At 57.3% G+C, this 21,953-nt stretch overlaps 1 protein-coding gene across 2 annotated transcripts in view; it reads left to right on the top strand.

The window, feature by feature from the left end:
* COL5A1 (collagen type V alpha 1 chain) overlaps positions 1–21,953 on the top strand; it is a 207,906-nt gene that overhangs the window by 47,381 nt on the left and 138,572 nt on the right. For both annotated transcript variants that reach the window (XM_055350981.2, XM_055350982.2), the window contains exons 2-4: positions 4,167–4,334; positions 13,198–13,411; positions 14,460–14,622. In XM_055350981.2, the coding sequence (XP_055206956.2) occupies positions 4,167–4,334; positions 13,198–13,411; positions 14,460–14,622 (545 nt within the window). The remainder of the gene's footprint in view (positions 1–4,166; positions 4,335–13,197; positions 13,412–14,459; positions 14,623–21,953) is intronic.

Here is a 21,953-nt window from a genome sequence, read left to right on the forward strand (position 1 = left end):
GGGCCAACTTCTCTAACTCTGATCAACTCAGGGGTGGACAAGAGGTATTCCCTGGGCAAGCGAGGCTGTGCAGGATGCCTGACCCCTAGGTGCTGGGGGTAAACACCTCTTGTAGTTTAAAGACTCTGATGCCAGTGGCCTTGTGCTGGGCCCATGTCCCATAGGTGGCTCCAGGGAGGCTCCTGGTTTCAGTGCACACAGCTGATGGGAGCAAGCCACGTTGGGGAAAGGGATTGAATGCAGGGAGTCAGGTGGATACAGTCTCTGGGAGACCCGGCGTGGTGGGGTCAGGAGGCCCCACTCCACTATCCCGTTTGGGGTTGCACCACCATAGCGAGGCTGCCACCCAGACTGCAGGAAGTTGCTGCTGCCAATGCCGCCTGGTGCCCTGAAATGGTCCCAGGCCGTGGCATGCATGGGGGTCTGGACACCAGGATCACCTCCATATGCTGTTTCTGGGGATATGGCCCTGCTGGCTGTAGGGCGGAGGAGGCTGCCACCTCCCTCTCACTGTCCAGCTCCATGAGTCTCTCTGATTGGCAGATTCTAATTTGAACCCTGCATCCTTATGCAAAGGCACCTGGGAAGTGTAGTTTTTAGCTCCCCAGACTGCAGAGCAGGATGGTGCCTAGAGGAGGCAGGGCTGGAGCTTGGGTGGTCAAGGCACAGCAGGACACCTGCTATTCTCTGGGACTTCATTCATCCATCCATCCATCCATCCATCATCCATCCATCCATTCATCCATCTATCCACCATGTGATGGACTGACCCCATAGGTGATCCGGTCATGGCGAGGGTTCCATGGAATCAACAAAGTTTTTGTTTCATGAAGCTTTCGGAGCTGGCCTTCTGTGCATCAGATGGTCGGTCTCAGGAACCTCTGGGCACAGCTGCATGGTCCTTCACTAAAGAGTGGGCGCCAGGCTGGGTGTGGAGACCACACGCATGATGCCATCTCGTCTTCACTGAGCACCTGGGCTGCTCGGTGGGTCTTATGGGAACTGCTGGTGATGGGCCCCTGCCTGGCTGTCTAGGAGAAAAGGGCAAAAGAGAGGGGCTCTTGTTTGTTGAGCCGGGAAGTGCACGGGCCAGTGTGCGGTGGCCACTGTTGATTCTGCAGCTTCTCTCACTGGCCTTGACCCACTGGGATCCACCCTCTGGTGGGGGTTGCCACTGGCTTCAAACCCACGTCCACCTGTCCCCAAAGCTTGTGCTGTGTCCAAGTGGAGTTTTCATCCTGATGGAGACTGGAAGAAAAGCTCCTGAAAGGCTGTGCTGCCAGGCTCCTCCTGGGCTCTCCCCAACCTTTTCTTTTTTAAAAAGTACTTAATGTTTTCCTCTGCTCTGGCACAGGAAGCCCCTGGCCAGCAGGAGGGGTGGCACTGGGCCTGGGAAAGGTCTGGTGGCCTCTTAAACTTGTTGCAACAGAGATCTGCGAACAAGTCCACCAAGCCTGCTGGAAAACAGCTCTTGCCTTCAGCAATGGAGAAAACAGGCTTGCGAGCCTGAGTCTGGGAAGAGCATCACGGGCTTGTTATGGTGTGAGTCCAGGAAGCCCCGGCCGGGATCCTTGCTCCCCTGCCCTGGCCGCTGCCAGTGCTGGAATTGAGTCTTAGGGATGACCCAGGGCTCGGCACTGTGTCATCTTCAGCAGGTGGACCGGCAGCTGGGGCATCCTCTCTTCCCATGGGCTGCATCCAGGCCCAGGGCTGCGCGGTGCAGCCTCACCAGGCACCGGCACTCAGCGTTTCTTCTCAAGTCAAAGGCAAAAGCCCACCAAAGCCTTCTTTGCTGGGGCCAGGTGGGAGGTGCCATACATGCCCGAGGGGGTGACAGAGCTGGGTGGGCTGTGCCCTGCTTGGCAGCCGAAAGCCACCCAGGAAATCAGAGAGGCCATGAGAGGCCTGGACGTGGGGTGTTCTGGGTCCCTGTGCCGCCCCTCCCCTTTGTCACTGTTCCCACGCCGCAGTGGGAAATCCTCAGCTTCTCCATGTTTCTGGCTTCTTGATTTAATTGGCAGAGGACTGCAGCAAAGCCAAGCTGTAGAAATGACACCGTCAGAGGCAGGGACTTCAGAACCCTGGGACCTGGGTACTGTGGAGCCTTCCAGAGAACTGTGGACGGGGAGGGGCTTCATGAATGAGAAATGCGGCTTCGATTTCCCTCCACCCTGGTCTCCTTCAGAGCCCTGCCCAGGCTGCTGTCTTCCCTGCACTGTCAGCTGGTCATGGCGGGGGTGGGGGTGGCACAGGGCCCTGTCTGTACCTCCTTGTGGCCTGCACACCAAGCACAGTGCCCGCGCTGAGTCCCCTGGAGGGACAGGGAGTGCTGGGGAGACAGAGTCCTCCGTCTGGGTGCTCCTCTCGCTGAGGGCCTGCTGGGACAAGCAGTGACGCTGCGCCATTGTCTCTGGCGGTCACCTCCTCCCGTGGCAGTGCTGAGGCTACAGGTGCCACTGGCTGCAGGAGTCCTCGAACACCAGCAGAGAGGAAACCTGCGTGGCCATCCTGTCTCACCTCCAAGCCTTCTGCCCTTGGGAAAAAAGTGGGACTTTCCTCTTGAGCCCGTCGCAGGCTGATCACCATTCCTCCCTGGGGAGGAGGGCCAGGCCAGAGAGCGGGAAACCTGATAGCTGAGGAGGCCCACGCCGCTGCACTCAGAGATGGGCACTGTTTAGTAGCAGATGTTGGGATCTAACTCCAATTGGCATTAGCATAAAGAGGGATACACCGGTTTCTGTCAGGCACAGCTTGATCCAGCTACTCAAACAGTGTGGCCAGTCTGTCTCTCTGCATCCTCAGGCAAGCACTCTCCACCCGCTCAGGAGACATTTGCCAGCAGCTCCAGGTTCCTGTTCTGTGTTTGGAGCCAGCAGAGCAGGGAGGATTCCTCTTTCTCAAAGGAAAAAAGCCCCAGGACGGAGCTTCCTTGTCCTGGCTGGTCTCACGTCCATCCCTGAGCTGACCATCTGGGACAGGGCGGTATCATGCTCTGATTGGCCAGCAGAGGGGGCACGGCCAACCCCGTCCACATCTACTGGGCAGGGCAGTTGCTGGCTGCCGGGTTCCTCCAACTCCCAGGCCGCCCCAACACACACCATTCTGTCGCTGTGATGCCAACTTCGAGTTTATTTTCTCTGCCGGGACTCCCAGGGAGCCTCTTGCTGGTGGGCACAGGAGCAGTGCTTTTCCCATAAAACTGACCTTGTTCAGGGCAGGTTCCTGGATTCGCGCCTTGTGGTGGATGCAGGTCTGGGGTCCTCGTGGTGTGGGGGAAGGAGGCTCTGGCAGATGGGGCCGTCTTTTGTGTTGGAGGGTGACCATTGAGCTCCCTGGTAATGATCACGGCTTCAGCTGGTCAGAGGTCAGCTTATCCCCTTGCCCTTCCCTGAGAGCCCCTGGGTAGAGGGTCAGGAACCTTCTGGAAGGGATGCGGGGGCTGCCCCTCCCTTGTTCTTGGCTCTGCATGGTCTGGCGATGTGGGCAGGGGTCTTCCGGGGCAATGGAAACTGCACACCCGCTGTAAACGGTCATGGGAAGGCGACAGACAGTCCAGGTGGATGACGAGGGGGGATAAACTAAGCCAGTGACATCCCCATGACCTCTGGAGGGGCCTCAGGCGGGGTGAAGGTTCTCAGGGCTGCAGGGCAGATGTTGTGACCCACTGGTTCTCCTGTGTCATTGCACAGCACACCATAAGGCGGCCAGCTCCGCAGTGGGCCTTCTGTGGCCTTCCAGCATCTGCGTGGGCTGCTCTCCTTACGTGGCCAATGAGAAGAGGTGTCTGGGAGGCTGGGTGTGTGGCCCCTGCCAGCCTCAGGAGCCACGAGAGCACAGTGAGGAAGGAGGGCGTCGTCAGAGCTGGGCTAGCCCGGGTCTGCCCCTGGTGTGTGGCTGCTGGTGGGGACAGGGATGGGACCCTCTGGGCTAGCCGGGGTCTGCCCCTGGTGTGTGGTTGCTGGTGGGGACAGGGATGGGACCCTCCTCCACAGCGTGGTGCCCTGCCTCGCCCAGCACGCGGCTCTAAGCTGGTCCTGGGGCTCTTCTGAGTGCCCAGGATTCACAGTGGTGGGGGTGGGGGTGCTTCCTGTCATCCCAGCTTCCGGGTGTTCCCAGGTGCTCCTTTCCTCTCTGTGGCTAACTCTGCTCCTCCTCTGTCATTTCAGCTCAGCCAGCAGATCTCCTGAAGGTTCTAGATTTTCACAACTTGCCTGATGGAATAACAAAGACAACAGGCTTTTGCGCCACGCGGCGATCTTCCAAAGGCCCGGATGTCGCTTACAGAGTCACCAAAGACGCGCAGCTCAGCGCACCCACCAAGCAGCTGTACCCTGGTAAGTGCCGCACCCTTCTGTTTGGGGCGGTGGGTCCCGTTGGCCCTCTGGCCTCCAGCCAGGAGCAGCGCTCAAGCCTGTATGGTGGCAGAAGTGGGCTCAGCTTTCCAGGAAGCGCCTCTCACGAGCCCGGCTTCGTTTCACTGTAGTGAAAAGGCAGTTGCAACGGTGGGATTTTGTCCTTCTGGACTGGACTGGGCTTTGTCACTGTCCTTCTCTGCTGGATGTGGGTGGGTGGGTGGGCGTGGCCCAGTGCCCTTGACCTTCTATCAGCTGTGTCTCTGGTGGTAGCTGTGCCGCCAGGACTCCAAGGGCAGAAAGAGTCAGATGGGCCCTGAGGGATGAGGTTGAGAGAAACCTCGGGGTCGTGGGAAAGGAAGCACTTCCAGACAGAAGCCTAACTGGGGGCAGTGACATTGAGAGACGATGAATCAAACGTCGTGACTCCTAGAAAGAGCATGGGAGGCTTTGAATGAGAATCAACTGCCAGATGCCGGGTCTCTGCTTTTAATTACATACCCGGAGCGGGAAGCAGCATTAGCTCTAAGATACAGCATCCAAGTTGTCCCTGTCACCCAGTCGTGGGGCGGCACCTGCCACAGTTAATTAAACCCTCTGGGCTTATCTGGACGTGATTAATGAGCTGGTGATGGAGAACCTCATCGCCTTGACCCAGCCACTTGCTCATGGCCTGGACTAAAATGAGCTCCTCTTTCTGATTCAGATGAGAAAGGGAGGGGGGATGTAGGGCAGGTGAGTTCACTTTATGAGATGCTCTGTAATTATTAGAAGACAGCGCAGCATCTTTTTGGTGGACCTGGAGGTGACCCCGGCATTGAACCCACGATCAGGGCAGTCTTTGAATGCTCCGTGGTGTTTCTGATGATCGTGTCCCCACGGGGCCCGTGAAGGACACCCTCTTTTGAGGGCCTGTTTCTGCTTCCACAGACGTGCTCTCTGTACACTCATCCCCAGCCATTGTCCAGCCCTCCTTTACATCCATGTGACCTTGAAGAGTTTGTCTCTGAGAGAATCTGGGCAGTTCTTTCCGAGAATGTTTTTGAGAACGAGTTATTTCAAGAAATACCTTCGAGGCACCGAGTCTCCGCCTTGCAGCTTGGTGGAGGTGAGGTGAGGTGGCCTGGGACCCCCGGCAGCCCACATTCTCTTAAACAGCCCACCTCTGGGTACCAGAGTGGCCCTGGGCTGTGGATCTCCAGCCTCAAGCGTGTGGAACTCATCGGCTCAGACAGCCTGTCCCCGCAAAGGACTGCAGCGGTTTCGTTTCTCCAGGCCTCTGGAGGAGCGTTCACAAGCTTTTGGGAGAGCATCTCTTTTGGAATTAGCCACGGAATCCTCACTTGGATCTTGGCCCAGAAGTTGCACCCTTTTCTGCCGCATGACCCCCGGTTTAGAATTCGTGACCTAGAGAGCCTGGGAGGGCTGGTCCAGGGAAGGGCTTAGAGAGCTGATTGCCGAGGACCACATGGACTCTGGGTGTGTGACACGCTGAGGGGCACACTGGGGAAGTAGTAAGCGCTCCTGCTTTCCAAGGGGATCTTCAGCCACTTTGTTTAATCTTCTCTGTGTCACCCAATTCTGGGGTGTGGGCACCACACACTCACTGGACTTTGTCCTTCTCTGCTGGATTATCTTGTGGCCAGAAATATTACAGTATCTCAGGAATACAGGCTAATTATTGGATAAATAATCTAGGATCAGCTGGGCGCGGTGGCTCACCCTGTAATCCCAGCACTTTGGGAGGCTGAGGCAGGTGGATCACTTAAGGTCAGGAGTTTGAGACCAGCCTGGCCAACATAGTGAAACCCCATCTCTACCAAAAATACAAAAATTAGCTGGACGTGGTGGTGCATGCCTGTAATCCCAGCTATTCGGGAGGCTGAGGCAGGAGAATCACTTGAACCCGGGAGGCGGAGGTTGCAGTGAGCTGAGATCGCACCGCTGCACTCCAGCCTGGGTGAGAGTGAGAATATGTCAAAAAAAAAAAAAAAAAAAAAAGGAAAAGAAAGAAATGGCTTGGCCTTCCAGCAGTTTCTGCATAGCAGGCTCTCTGTGCCTCTCTCAGCAGGGACCCCATCCCTGAGCAGGGCTCTTATCTGCAGATCAGTTGGTTTCCATGTCTGTTTCTGGCTTTTAACCAGATGCTAGGTGAGCGAGGTTACACAGTGAAGCAGTGAGCCGAGATCGCACCATTGCACTCCAGCCTGGGCAACAGAGTGAGTGAGACTGTCTCAAACAAAACAAAACAAACAAAAAAACCAACACATAATCTAGGGTAAATTTCTGAATAGTATGCGGGATTTTTTTTTAAGTCCATGTTTTTTTAAGTTTTCCAAAGTGCTTCACTTGCTCTTCCAGAGCCTTCTGTGAATTAGCTTACAGAGTAGAGTGAGTCCGTATAAGCCAATTGCCCCATTCATGGCAGATGAAGCTGGAGGTTGCTTGGGAAGTATTGAAGCAGGGCTGTCTACGGAGTCCCTTCTGCAGGTCCCAAAGTGTTGGGTTGGGACCTGCAGAGGTCCCAAGGGACACTGTTGGAGACCAGTGTCATAGGACATCATTTGCCTTTGAATTGACGCCGTACCCCGCCTCGCCCCTTCCGCCCGGCCCTCCGAGCAAACTCGCCACCTGTCCTCTGTTGCTGGGACTCTGTCCACCCCACTTGGCTTGTGGGCCCCTCAGTGGAGGGACTCAGAAGCTCACTTCAGGTTTTCTGTTTGAGAAGTGCTCAGTGTGTAGGGGCCACACACAGGAAAGGGCTGTTTGCTTGGGACCGACACAGTCTTGCGTCAGCCACTCGTGTGGGTCAGCCTAAGCGCTAGGGGAGCTGGAGCTGCACCATGCCCTGTCTCGGGGAGCAGCAGCATCTGCGGGATTCTAGAGACCCGTACCAACCTGGCAGTTGTAGAGGAAGAAGAGAGGGTGCAGCCCAGGTGGCCATGGCAAGGCCTGGGCTGTGGGGAACTGAGTGGAGCAAAAACAGTATCTGCAAGTATCTCTTGGCGAGAGGGGAAGCCCGCATCCAGGCAGCTGTTTCCCCAGCATCCGATCCCCTGACAAAATCCCTGAGCGGGCTCCCCAGATTCCCCGAAGAGCTCACACACCCCTCGGCAAATCAGCAGCCAAGTGGCCCTGGATCACGGGGGTGGGGGTTTGGAGACTGAGCTGAGCAGGTGACTGGGAGCCTCCACCTGGGTGCAGTGCCCATCCCCGCCCAGGCCGCACAGGCGTTGACCTCTGCCCTCCACCCACACTGGCACCACCTGGTCCTGTATCCCCCACTGGGCACGAACTGGCAGAGTGATCTGGGTGCCAAGGAGACACAGCCATGAATAGAACAGATGGATCCCGGCCTCCTCTGGCCTGGGAGAGCGAGGTTCCCTAGGCCACCCTCCTCAGGGGCACCGCCCTCCCTTCTGTACAGGTGAAGAATCCTGTTCTCATTTTCTGCACTTGGGGGCAGGACAGAGGCTAGAATTTCCCCCCTCATTCGAAGAGGGTTTTCTAGTCTTGCTCAGACCCAGCAGTCTGGGTTCTGGGATCTGTCGGACCAGGGAGCTCAACCCTGAGCCATGGTTTCTGACTGATCATGGGTGCTGGGTTGTCCTGGCACCAGGGAGATGAGGCTGCAGGGACTGAAGCCCAGGACTGTGACACAGGGGCTGCCAGTGAAGCGGGGAGGGTTGGGACTTCCTTCCCTGTGGGGTCCCAGGCCTCGGCCCCCTGTGTCTGCAGTGCAGACATCGCCTCACGGTGAGGTGGCCTGAGACCCTTAAGGCAGCGGGCCTGGCTTCCTCACCAGGCGGCCCGAGCTCTGGGATCCACGACCCCACTGGGGGCCCGGGATGGTGTGCTCCCTGCCTTGTTGACCCAGCACTGCTTGTTTGTAATGACCCAGATCTGAGCTGTCCCCTCTGAGGATGACCAGGCGAGGCAGTGTCCCCCGTGGTCACCTGACTTGGGGACCAGCCCCACCTGAGCCCACTTCCTGGATCAGCACGCATCCTCCTCCTCGGCTCTGGTGCTGTGGGTGGGGTCCTCTCCATTTTGTCCTCTGTAGGTGCCTTTTCCTCCGTACCCCTCTTCAGACCAGGCCTCTGAGATTTGCCTCCTACTCAGGACGCCAGGCAGGGTTGGGTGGAGGCCACGGCTCTGCCCACACCCCCCTGGCCCTTGGCCGACACCCTGTCTTCGCCTGTGGCTCTCCTGCACCCTGGGGCCTGGGCTCCAGAATCAGCCTCCCTTGGGCAGAATGTCCTGCTGCCCCTCGCTGCCCCCGCCAGTACCTTCCTGCCAGAGAGCGAGGAAGCAGCCAGTTGCGCTGGGCCCTGGCACCCTCCACAGGATTGCGCTGAGTGCTGGACGAGGGTCGCAGGGACGGCCGAGAACAGGGTGCCGGCTGCAGGGGCAGGCTGACGTGAGGGGAAGATGGAGGCAGCAGTGGGAGGGTAGTGTCCTCAGCCTGGGGGCTTTGCTGACCCTCTACTCACTGAGCAGATGCTCCCCACTCCCCTGTACCCCCATAGAGCAGGACAGGGGTTCCCTGATGGCTGAGAGGAGGGGGCTCCCATGAAATAAGATGTGGGGTTCCCACCTGGGAATCTACCTGGTGAGACTGGAGACCGTCTCTTCCTCACTCTATCTTCGACCCCATGGGTTGGTCCAGCCCAGGGAATGTGAACTTCACTTCTGGCCATGACAAATGCAGTAAGTTTGGGTCCAGGCCAGAAGGTTCCAGAACCAAGTTCTCCCTGCAGGGGCTGCCCGATGGCAGCTTCCTCTCTGGAGCCCCTCACCTGTCCCACCCCAGTGTGGGACTGAGAGCCCTTCTGGTCAGGACTGAAGACGGCTGGTGAAATTCCTTCTGCAGGGCTGCCTCGGTGCCCCTGGATCCTGGGCCTCTGCCCTGGGCCTGCCATGCTCCCCTTAGCCCGGCCCCTCCTGGGCTGCCAGGGTCCAGCTGAAACCTCAGCCGCCCCCCAGGTTCCTGGCCCCCTGTCCAAAGTTAGCCACACCCCGCATTCATTTCCTATCCTCTGACCTCTTTCTGCCACCCTGCCCCACTGCCCCCTGCATTATTTGCGATTATTATTATTATTATTATTGAGACAGAGTCTCACTCTGTCGCCCAGGCTGGAGTGCAGTGGTGTAATCTTGGCTCACGGCAACCTCTGCCTCCCAGGTTCAAGCGATTCTCCTGCCTCAGCCCCCCGAGTAGTTGGGATTACAGGTGTGTGCCACCACACCCAGCTAATTTTTTTTATATTTTTGGCACAGACAGGGATTCACCATGTTGGCCAGGCTGGTGTGGAACTCCTGACCTCAAGTGATCCTCCTGCCTTGGCCTCCCAAAGTGCTGGGATTACAGGCATGAACCACCTCGCCCAGCCTGCAATTATTTAACTAACTGGTTTGGTTTGATGATTTCTGTTTGTATCGTGGGAGTATCACTTTCTGAGGTCAGGGACCATATCTGTCCTTTGACTGTGTCATCCCAGAGCCTGGCACCAATCACTGTTTATTAGGGGATCAGTCACTGTTTATTGATCACGTGATCCACTGTAGTGAGCAATCAGTATGCTTAGTAACTGTCGGCTCAGTATGATTTAGTTTCAACACAAATGCATTTATTGTACTCCTACTGCATACCTAAAATGCTCTAGTGCCTATGGACTTCAGCAGAAGTAAAAGTGAAAAGCTCTGGCCGGGCGGGGTGGCTCACACCTGTAATCCCAGCACTTTGGGAGGCCAAGGCAGGCGGATCACGAGGTCAGGAGATCAAGACCATCCTGGCTAACACGGTGAAACCCCATCCCTACTAAAAATACAAAAAAATTAGCCAGGCTTTGTGGCGGGCGCCTGTAGTCCCAGCTACTCAGGAGGCTGAGGCAGGAGAATGGCATGAACCCGGGAGGCGGAGCTTGCAGTGAGCTGAGATCACGCCACTGCACTCCAGCCTGGGCAACAGAGTGAGACTCTGTCTTTAAAAAAAAAAAAAATGAAAAGCTCTGAGGGAGTCCGGAGCCCACCCCTCAACTGTGACTTTTCTTGGAGAAATGAAACATGAAGTGTTCGACAGCCGACTCCCTCCTCCCAGAGTGCCCGGATAGCGTAGATTATAGTGTCAGCGTCCCAGCTCATGTCATGACTGGAATGGGCCATCTCACAGTGACAATAAATCCATTGTTATTTTGCCAGGAGAGAGATTAATGTTAAACATAATTTATCCTTTTGGGTTTTATCTGAGCTGAGAAAATTTGTTACCATAGAGATTTCAAAACTTGAGAAACGGCATTTTAATGAGCTGCAGGAGATGGGGGTTCGTGGGCCTAGAGGTGCCTTGTGCCGGAGACATGAGTGTGCTCAACTCGTCCTTTGATCTTTTAAGACGGAAGAATGACTGTGGCACTCAGGGTGGCGGTGGGGTGGGGACGGGAGCCAGGTGGCCCTTTGCAATGAGAGTGAGGGAGTGGACTCAGGTGGTGACTGTGCCATCTGCCCTGGGTGTGGACGGGGACCTGAGTGCTTCAGGTGAGACCCCACCTGGCCCTCAGTGCCCCATGCACTCCCAGGGACCACGTGGGGCTGCCATGGTCCTGCTGGCAGCCTTGCCATATGGGGTCCCTACGGTGGGTGGGCATGGCAGGTCCCACTCCCTTGCCATAGGTGGGACCAGCTAAGGCTGTCATCTCCAGAGTCCCCTGCCCACATCCCCTCATGTGGAAGGATGATGCAAAGCCATAATCGCAGCAGTTTGGGAGGCCAAGGCGGGTGGATCACCTGAGGTCAGGAGTTCGAGACCAGCCTGACCAACATGGTGAAACCCCATCTCTACCAAAAATACAAAAATTAATCAGGCGTGGTGGTGTGGACCTGTAGTCCCAGCTACTTGGGAGGCTGAGGCAAGAGAATTACTTGAACCTGGGAGGTGGAGGTTGCAGTGAGCCGAGATCTCACCACTGCACTCCAACCTGGGCAACAGAACGAGACTCTATCTCAAAAAAACCCCACAAAAAAACCCAAAAAAACAAAGCTGATGGCTTGTGTCTAGACGTGGGAGTCCTGAGCCAGTTCCTCCGTGAAACCTGCCTTTCCCAGATGGCCACACTGACTGTCATCACCCCCACCTGGGGCTGTCCCCAGCTTTGGGGGCAGGTGCCTTGGCCAGGCCCACCTGGGGCCCAGTCTCCTGTGGGAACAGCTGAGTCATGGCTTGGAGCTGGTCAACACAGGGTACCTGGCCACAGCTGGGCAGCCCTGTTCCCTGTCAGTGCCTTAGTGAGAGATTCGTGACTGCAGGATGAGCCTGCTGCTGTGGCAGCTTCCAGCGCTCACACAGGCTCTGGGTTGGCCTGTGGGGGCCTTGGAGGGTTTGGCTGGAGTAGTGGCCCCTCATTTTGCAGACCCTCAGGAGATCTCCCTGCAGCACCTTACAGAGGATGCAGAGGCTGTGACAGGCAGCATTCTCCTCCCCCTTGGAAGCCTCAGGATGCTGTAGGACGAGGGGGCCTTCAGCGTCCCCTTCCTCCCAGTGTGGTATCTGCAGCTGTGCTGGAGTGACCAGGGGCAGAGGCGGTGACGCTGCTGCCTGCCTTGCCACGATTTCGCCAGCAGAGGGTGCTCATGGATAGCCGCCGTGCAGGCGCTGCTGCCGCAGATCCAGACTCTGCTGCCCCAGATCCAGACTCTGCTGCCCCATGGGGTCAGGGGCCTCTGGGCCACCTGGTTAGCCTTTGTTCCCACTTCTAAAGGGGTGGGTCTGGTAATGGATTCACGATGGCTCACGCCCACCCGCCGGATCCCAGCCCTCCGTAGTGGTGCTGCATCTGGGGCGGCTCCAGCAGCAGGTCCTGGGCCCCCCTTACTTGGCATGTCCCTGTTGACACCCTGCTGGGACACTGCTCCTTCTGGCCGGTTCTGAGCAGCCCACAGCCTTAGGCCCAGCACTTTTGGCTGGCCCACCGGCATCAATTAGCCTCAGGCCCTCCATCAGCCCCAGGCTCTTGGCAGAACTGCAGGTGGCCCAGGGTGAGAGCATCGCTGCCTTTGCCACCAGGATCGATGGACAGGAGGGGCTGGGGCTCCCGGTCATGCCCACGGATGAGGGGCAGATATGTGGAGTGGGCTTAGGTGCTCGTGGCCGGGCCAGCCTGGGTCTGCCTTTTAATGACCTCAAATTGCTCCTGGCGTGTGTTGTAAGAGGTAATTCCTCCCGTTAACATACTAGGGATATATTTTTTTTCTAATTTTAAATTTGGATTAAATTCTTTTGATGAATTTCCACTTTTTCTCTGTTTTGCATATCAACCAGGAAATGTCACAAAGTACAATTCTAGTGGCGGTTCGAGGCTGTTGCTTCCCTTCTCCCTTCCTCTCTCTGCTTCCTCCCTCCGTCTCCCTCCCTCCCTCCCCCTCCGTCCCTCCCTTCCTTGCATGCTGAGTGGTGTGACCCCATGGAGCGTACTAAGACGCCTCAGAAGCAGCCTCCCTCCAGAGGCAGCTCACAGCCCGAGAGGTTCTCCTGAGGGTCAACACACAGATGTGTTAGGCGCAGGAGCTGAGGACAGGGGGTTGAGGGCTCCCAGCTGGAAGGACCAGTTGTGTTTCATGGAGGAGTTTGCATTTGCACTGAGTCTTGAAGTGGGCAGGTTTGGCCAAGTGGGAGCAGGGAAGGGCTGCAGGAGCAGTTTGATCAAGGGGCAGATGCGCAGCAGATGGCAGTGCCCCACGACGGGCAGCACAGCTTCCCAGGGTCCCGGGCTGGCTTGTTTGCAGAGAGCCATGGCTGGGTGTGGTTGGGGGTGCTCCCCGACTGCCTTCTCACCTCTGTGCTCTGTTTCAGCGTCTGCATTTCCCGAGGACTTCTCCATCCTAACAACTGTGAAAGCCAAGAAAGGCAGCCAGGCCTTCCTGGTCTCCATCTACAACGAGCAGGGTATCCAGCAGATTGGGCTGGAGCTGGGCCGCTCTCCCGTCTTCCTCTACGAGGACCACACGGGGAAGCCTGGCCCGGAAGACTACCCCCTTTTCCGGGGCATCAACCTGTCAGATGGCAAGTAAGTGGGCACTTCTGGGCAACTGTCCCCCTGCTGGAGGGGGGATCAGGCCAGCTCATACCACTGACCAGATGTGGGGCACAGGAGAGGACGTGCAGCAGCCGGTACTGAGACTCCCACAGACGCCGCAGCAGAGGAGGGGGTGCTGGGCTTGGAGTCCTGAAACCTGGGTTATGGTCTTGATTCATCCTCTGTGGCCCTGGGGAGTCACCTCTCCTCCCTGGGCCTCCATTATCCCTTTGTAAAGTGCACTAAAGCACATCAAATTCCTGCCTGTTTGTGTCAGAAGGGACACAGGAAATTGTGAGGTTATACCCAACCTTTTCCAGAACGGATTTCAGGTATCCTTCAAGGACACAGGTGTGTTAGGAGTGGGAGTGAGCATGAGAAAAAGCGGGTCATGCCAGCACGCTCTGTTGGGTGCAGACCTCAACACCAGGGGTTGTCAGTCGCCTCTTTCATGGTCAGCACGTGTGAGGTCATGCCCTGATAATCTCCGAACGTCTTCAATACATGATTTCTGAATTCTTCGCTAAGACTTTCAGACAGATCCACTCCTTCCACCATTTCCCATCCACACCCGGTCTTCTCTGGCTGCCTGCAGTTTGCCATCGGGGTTCAGAGGGCACATGACGAGTGCTCTCATGCACACAGCAAAATACAACGGCCGCCGCCCTGCCATTCTCCCGATGGCTGTGACCGCACCGCAGGGCCCGCGCTCCCAGGGACCACACTCCTGGCTCCCGAGCCAGTGCCGAGTGCTGTGTGCTCCCCCTTCCCCTTTTCACTTGGGCTCCCGGCTGGGCTTCCAGGGTTCAGACAGCCATCCTTGTCTGAGGGACGAGGATTCTGGGGAATGAGTAGATCTCATGGCACGGGGTGTTGCCCTAACTTGTCTGATTCCAGAGGCTGGGCCTTGATCTGCTCCGCCCCACCACGATCGTGCAGGAAGTGGGCCTTCTTCCTGTGTCTCGAGGAATTTGCAGCAAAATCGCTTCAGCTGGCATCTGTGATCCAAGCCCTGTCTTCACCATCTGTTTCTTTGCAGGTGGCACAGAATTGCTCTCAGCGTCCACAAGAAAAATGTCACCTTGATCCTCGACTGTAAAAAGAAGACCACCAAATTCCTCGACCGCAGCGACCACCCCATGATCGACATCAATGGCATCATCGTGTTTGGCACCCGGATCCTGGATGAGGAGGTGTTTGAGGTGAGCAGGAGGGCGGACCAACCCCCGTGCCCACCAGGGCACTCCTCCTGTGGAGCCACTGTGGCTGCTGTTGGAGGAGACTCCTCGGGCCGGGACCCGCTGGTGGGCCACTGTGGTCACCGTCTCTGTTGGTCAGAAGCCTCTGCTGCCGTCCTAAGGGATGTGTGTGGCTTTCGGAAATGGAGGGGCCAGAGCTGCTGTCGCCTGTAGGCCGTGTGGGGATGGCAGTGGCCGCCCTTGTCCCAAGGGCCCACTACGTGAGTCTCCTGGGTGCTGGCTCGGAAAGAACAGGGGCTTTGTCCACCCTCGTGCTGAGGCTCCTGGAAACCTGCACACTCCTGCCGTCTGTATCCGAGGCCATCCTGGGACAGGGGCAGCTGTCCTCTGGGTGAGCTTGAAGGGCAGAGCTGGGCCACTGTGTGGATGCACCAGGGAGACCTGTGCGGACCCAACTCGGGCTGGCCTCACTCGAGTCTAGCTGTGTCCAGCCAGGGGCCTTGCTTTCCTGGGGAATGCCTCAGAGGCTTGGGAGTCGGGGCCTGAGCTGAGTGGGTTCTGGGACTCTCACTTCAGCCCATGGAGCCCTTCATAGGTTGGGGTTCTGCGTGAGAGAGCAGGAGAATGCCCCGTCCCACTGCCAAGAAACAGGTTGAGAGCTTCTGCAGGTGACCAGTGATCCCCAGCTGCCCCGGGTGGGGGCGTTGGGGTCACCATGAGCCTGTAGGGGTTCCAGGGCCCTGCCTCCTGGGGTGCTGGGGCTACAGCCTGCACAGGGTCCTGGACTCTGCCCTTCCCAAGGGCACTGCAGTGACTGTTGCCCCCGCGGCTTGGGTTAGGCGGCAGCCAGGACCCCTCCACTGGGCTTCTTTGTCGTTTATGTAAGTTGGGTTTTGCAGAAGATTTGGTTTTGCGCCCAGGGCTCTGTGGCTAAAACCTGTTCAAAAGCCACTGGCTTAAATGGTCTCCAAGGGCCATCCCGGCTCTGGGATTTCCTCCTCCAGGGCTGCAGAGATGGGACAAGTTAGGGCAGTGTCTCCTCCCTAAATCCCCGAGCGCTGCCGTGAGCTCCTGGCTGTGTCTACCATCGGTTCTGCATCCGGCTGCCCCCGTTTCATGGCTGAGGTGGGGTCCCCAGGGCCATGTTTCTTCTCGGTGACTCGGGGTCACCAAACCAGACACCGTGCTGACTCAATCTTGGTGTTCTGCCAAGGGCACGCTAAGGAGACATCACACGTACTGAGTTCACTTCTGTGTTAGAGGTATCGATGTCTGCTCGTGGGGACGGGCACGGTTGAACTGGCCCTGGGGCTTTGAGCGTGTGAGAAGAGGGCAAATCTGAAAGTCTCACCTTTCTAGGAAATCATACTGGGGACCACGTAGTATCACTGTGAACTGGACATTCAGCAGAGTGCTGGCCTCAGGGCAAGCCCACCTGGGCTGGACTCCCAGCTCTATCGAGTGTTGGATTTGGGCCTCGGGCAAGCTGCTCTGCTATTTCTCTGTCTTAGCGTCTCCGTCTGTAAAATGGGATCACAGATGTGGCTGCTTCATGAGCTGTGGCAAAGGTTCCGTGAGGTTGAATGCAGTGACACAGCAGCACACTGTCTCCCTTATAGGAAGCCCCGGCTTAATGTCAAATTCTGTTGTTCCGGATATTAATCCAGTGTCAAGGCAGACAGAAAGGCAGGACACAGCCCCGCGGCCCAGTGCAGACCGCAGACGAATGATCAGAGCAGCCACGCTCTGTGGAATGAGATGGGCCTGTTAGAAGAAGGCAGGGAGTAGGTGTGAAGGTGGTGGAGATTCTGCTGAACGTGCAGTTGGCTCTGGGTCAGTTTCCAGGAAGCTGTAGCCTGGGGCTTCGGTAGAGCAGGGCGGGTGCTTGGATCCTGCTGGCATAGCCAGATTTTGCAAGCTATTGAGACACACCCTCAGGGCACACTTCTGAACAGACCTGCCTAGGCGCCTGGAAGGAACTGCGGGCACAGGAGCCGTCCTCAGCCAGGCAGGAGGCAGCTTCTGGGCTATTCTGGGGAGCTGGGGTTAAAAGCTGCCTTGGAGTCACACAGGCTGGGATCAAGTGCTGGTTTTGCCTCTCGCTGGTGGGAGGATCTAGGCAAAGCAGGTGACATTGATGAGCTTTGAGACTCATTTGTAAAACATTGGTCACAGTAAGGCTACCTGCACAGCTGCAGGGGAGGTTCTGGCTTGGCCTGGGCACCTGCCAGAGTCACCCCCACCGCTGCCTGTTGTTCTGTGGGTCGAGGCCCTGCCTCTGGATGGGAGGCCACGCGGTGGCCTCGGGTTTTTTTTTGTTTTTTTTTTTTTTTTTGAGACGGAGTCTCGCTCTGTCACCCAGGCTGAGTGCAGTGGCGCAATCTTGGCTCACTGAAAGCTCTGCCTCCCGGGTTCACGCCATTCTCCTGCCTCAGCCTCTCGAGTAGCTGGGACTACAGGCGCCCGCCACCATGCCCAGCTAAATTTTTTTGTATTTTTAGTAGAGACGGGGTTTCACTGTGTTAGCCAGGATGGTCTCGATCTCCTGACCTTGTGATCCGCCCGCCTTGGCCTCCCACAGTGCTGGGATTGCAGGCGTGAGCTACCACGCCCGGCCTCAGGGTTTTAATGTTTGTCATGCAGTCTCTTTTTTGTGCTGTGTCAAATCTTTGTAATTTCTGTGTGTTCTGCTGTAAAGATTCAGGAAAAAGCTTTATTTTATCTTTAAAAAATTAGGATCCTAAAACAAATAGTGCTTCGTTGATATTCTAACTGAGCAGGAAAAGCTGTTTTCCCAAAAGCAGACGTATGTGAAGAGTCCCTTACCCAGGGAAGCACTAGAAATCCGTGTTCAGGGCTGGGTTTGCATCCTGGCTCCACTGTTTCCCAGTGGTGAGATCTTCGGTGAGTTGTCTGACCTCTCCGAGACTCAGTTTCCCCATCTGTAAAATGACAGTAATAGTACCCACCGCAGTTTTGTGTGTGTGGGAGGCACCGTGAGAATTAATCCATGAAAAATGCCTATGAGTGGCCGACAGCAAACATGCCAGAGTTTACCTACTTTGTCAGCAAAGGATGAAGGTAACGTGCGGTTTTCAAAAGGAAATGGCTCTTGAATGGAGGAGGCTGTTTTCATACCCCAGCTTGTTCTTCCAGGGAACGGTGCAGGTCTCACTCTGCAGCTGGTGCCTGGCAGGCTTCTGGTCGAACAGTAGGTCACAGATAGGTTCCGAATTCTGTGTTTCTGGTGAGCCATTTTTTCCTGTCGTGGAATTCGATTTGAGCCAGAGTGGCTGCCAGGAACGAGAGGTTTTTATTGACCACAAGTTGTTAATGGTCTGGAGGAGGTGTTTTCCTAGCCCCAGAGTTTCCTGGCTGTTAGCTGTGCTCACGTTGGAAAATTGGACCTGTCTTTCTTAATGAAGTCCAGCAGGGTCAGCGATGCCCTCAGCTGCCCCAAGCATCTTTTCTTTTTTTTTTTTTTCCTTAACAGTGTGAGGAGGAAGTTTGGTGAGCTGGCCTCAGAGTCCCAGCCACCTTTTGTCTCATTGCAAGTGGAAGAGAATTTCTATTTCTTTTGAAGTAAAAGTGATTTATCTCTGCTTTCCAGCGGGCTCTGCGTAATGACACCTCCCATCTCAGTCGCTTGGCTGCTCTAGAAGGCTCTAAAAATGAGGGGCTGGCACTGTTGAGACATATTCCTCCAGCAGCCCCAATCTTCCCCTGGAAGGACAACTTCCACTCATTCAAAGCCAATCTGTTCTGTGTTTAGAGTTATACCGAACAAGGATTCACCAAACTCTAAGAGAGTTCGTTTAAACAGGGACTGGGGGTTTTTCCTGGGGTGTCTGTGGCCCCACAGAGGCCCCCTTTGTCCAAAGTGATGCGCCCTTGAGGGACAGAGGGAGATAGAGACCCTCAGGGCCAAGACACACGTGTCTCCTGCAGTGCAAGGCCAGTGCTAACGGCTGGTGCTGTGCCCGCAGCCTCCCTGGGTATAGACGCGGAGCCTGAGTGTGTGGCTATGGCCGTGTCAGCAGCCCCCTGCGCCTGCAGACCAGGCCCTCACTGCCTCCCAGCCCCTGAGTCTGGTTCTAGTGGGGCAGCCTTGCCATGCAGGGGAGGTGGGACACTGCTGTCCCTCACAGAGCCACGTACGGAGGAAGTGATGGGCATGGAGGGCATTCTTCCGGCAGGTCCCCCCAGCCTTGGACTTCCTTCCCTGCTGGTGACTTGGAGCCCCGTGTCCTCATCTGTAAAATGGGGCAATAGGGCCAACGCTTCGGATTTTGGGTTGGTGAGATCAAATCTGTGTTCGACGCGAGTACCTCCAAGGGCCGCAGGGAACTACCTTGTCCTGGGTCTTTGGCGGTGAGAGCTGCTCTCTGGCCCATTGTCAGTGGTCATCTGCCAGTGACAATGGGCCAGAGGTGGCCCGTCGTCCACAGTGGCACTGTCACGAGCTGTCCCTTTTCTCAGCTTTTCTGGACTCCCCTTATGAATTAGATGCTGTGAGTCCTGCCATAAAGATGAGACCCCTGGGCCTTCAGGAGGATGGAGCCGCTGAGAAGTCCATGGGGAAAGAACTGGCTGAGGGTCCCGCCAGCCCCAGCTAGGGCGAGTGCTCCGGGGCGCCTCCTGCCTGTACCTGCACCTGCCATCACAGCAGCCGCTCAGCAAGGTGTGGGTTCGCAGGCCCCTGTCCTCCTCCCCTGGCAGAGTCCTCCTGTGGAGCTGGCAAGAGATCCCCCTGGCATGGGCTGTGTCTCCTAGGATGGGGTGGGATGGCCAAGCCCTCTCATGCTGCCCGTTCCCAGGGCGAGTATGCCAGAGCTGCCTGGGACATTGTCCTGGGAAGTTCTCATCCCAAGTCTTGTCCCTTCTGGATGTGCCGGTGCCCTGGGGCCAGCACTGGTGTCAGAGGAGGACTCAGGGCATTGCTCCCCAACCCCCAGGTTTCCAGAGGTGCTGGGCAGGCCCAGGACCACTGTGCAGGAAGGGGAAGGCAGAGGGGCTGGCCCCCCCTGCAATGCAGGAAAGTCTTTTTATCCAGGGCATAGTCAGGAATGAGCTTTGTGTTTTCAGAAACATGGCCTCAGTGGCCAGGGTGAGCATGGGGCATCCTGCAGAAGGTGGGGATGTGTGAGTTATCTTCACAGGCAAGGAGAAGGTGGATGGGAGAGCAGCCAGGGCCCACCCCCACTGTGCCCTGGAAGAAGAGAGTCTTGCTGCCACTTCACAGCTTGGGAAGCCAGCACCAGGGAGGTTGAGTCACTTGCCTAAGGTCACTCAGCAAAATGACAGCAGATTGGGACCTCAGAAATCATGACACAACTGTCCCCAGCCTGGAAGGGATCCCGGGGACCAGAGGCAGGAGACTGGACTCAGGCTGGCCTGACAGCACTGTGGGCCCCCGCCTGGCATTCTGTTCTCATAGCCCTCCCTGCACAAGCCCTGAGGACCCTGGAGTCCCCTGGCCCATGGGGTCTGTGAAACTCTGGAACCTTCCAGGAAGAGCCAGCATAAGCTGTTAGCAAGCGTAGAGGGCCCAAGAGTGTCCCTCCTGTGTGTGACAGGTGACCTGGACCCGCCTAGCCCCTGTCCCAGCACCTTCCCCAGCCTGCGGCGGGCAGCACAGGGCTACCTGGCTGCTGATCCGGAGGGCTCCATGCACCTCTCTAGAGTCTCACCTCATCTGTGGGCCCTGAGCTGGCCAAGTGATCCACGTCAGGGAGGCTGGGAGGCGGCACTAAGAGGGGGCCTGGGGTGCCTCTGCCTTGAGGCCTGCCGTGGAAGGCCCCTCCTCTGTGGGTGAGCTATGACCAGGAGGGGGGCCGTGGAGGGGATGAGAACTGCCCCGGGGGACAGCCGGCCAGCGAGTTCTGGGCCAGGAGCCAAATGTGCTTTTAAGCTGTTGAAGGTTTCAAGGGGCAACAAGACCAAACAGACTATAAACTCCAGCTCTCCCTGCAAAACCCCTGGGTGCTGGCGGGAAAGTGATGGCGTCGGCTCCAAGCTCTAACGGTCCTCCATCTGTCTGCCTTCATTTCAGCCTTTGAAAAACACCAAGCGGTTTACCTAATCCCTGATTCCCTTTTTCCAGGGGCCTGGCTTTTCCACTGACATGTTCTTTCTGGAATTTCGCTCTCCCCGGGGCAGGAGTGGGGCCTGTGCTGAGTGGGCCTTTCTCAGCCATCCACGGAGGCACCCTGGGATTCCTGTGTGTGGGAACAGAGGCGCCCTGGGATTCCTGTGAGTGGGAACGTCCCCCACGGCGTCAGGCCCTTCAGCGTTAGGGCCTTGAATGGGAGAGCAAGGGCTTTGTTAGGGGTCCAGGTCCACGTTTGCTGTAACTTCCCAGGCTGGGGCCTTTGGAGCCTCTGGATCCTTCCAGAACTACCTTGTTGCTCACTGGCTTGCTGACGGCTGCCTGGGCTGCCTGTGGGACACAGCAGGTAGGACTCAGGCTTGGGTCTAGGGAGGCTCTGGAGCCCACAGCCCATCACTGGGCAGCCGGGGAAGCCCCAGGGGAGGGAAGCGCAACCGTGAAGATGAGCAGACTTCCCGGCACGCAGGCGGGCGAGACTGGGTGGTGAGCTGTGTGCAGCTGGTGGCTCCGGGACATGAGGGGACTCTGCTGAGGATCTTTCCTCCTGGTGGGGGGAGGGCTGCGGGGCTGGGAAAGCCCACCTCGCCGGACCTTCCCCGGGCCCTGCTGCTCAGCCTCCGCTTGATGAGCCGCGTTCCCCTGTGAGAGGACTGGGGAGGTGTCCAGGGAGGGAGGGCTTTCCCCGCCTTGGAAGCTGCCCAGAGGGGCACATTTTGGGGGCTGGCTGGGCCAACTCTGACTTCGGACACGAGATGGATGTGATGTGTGCACCTGGGCAGGGCAGGGCACTCCACCGCCTCGGGCAGCCCCAGGCACCCTGCTGTGTCATCTCTGTGCCTCCATCACTGGCCAGGCAGCATGGATAGGCCAGGTGTCCCTCTGCCAGGGCTTCTCAGAGGCAGTGTGTGCCTGCCCCTCCCGAGTCCTGGCCCAAGTCCCTGCTGCTGCCTGGCCAGTGCGCCTGCCATTGCAGCTCAGAGCAACTCCCTTGGGGGGCTCTGGTGCACCTGCACTGACACAGGACACTGTCACCCTTCTAGGTCCTTGGTCCAAGACCCGCATCTACCCAGCCCTGCTGTCTCCTTAGCATCCACTGGTGCTTTCTGTAGGATCCACCTCCGCTGTCTCAGGCCACCTGTGTGGCAGCCCAGACCCCACCCTGGCAGTGCTGAGGCAGCGCCTGGCAGTGGAACACCAGCGGGTGAAGGGCAGAGGCCCCTTGTCG

This window comes from Gorilla gorilla, chromosome 13 (genome assembly GCF_029281585.2).
Source record: "Gorilla gorilla gorilla isolate KB3781 chromosome 13, NHGRI_mGorGor1-v2.1_pri, whole genome shotgun sequence".
In the NCBI taxonomy this organism is placed as follows: Eukaryota; Metazoa; Chordata; class Mammalia; order Primates; family Hominidae; genus Gorilla; species Gorilla gorilla.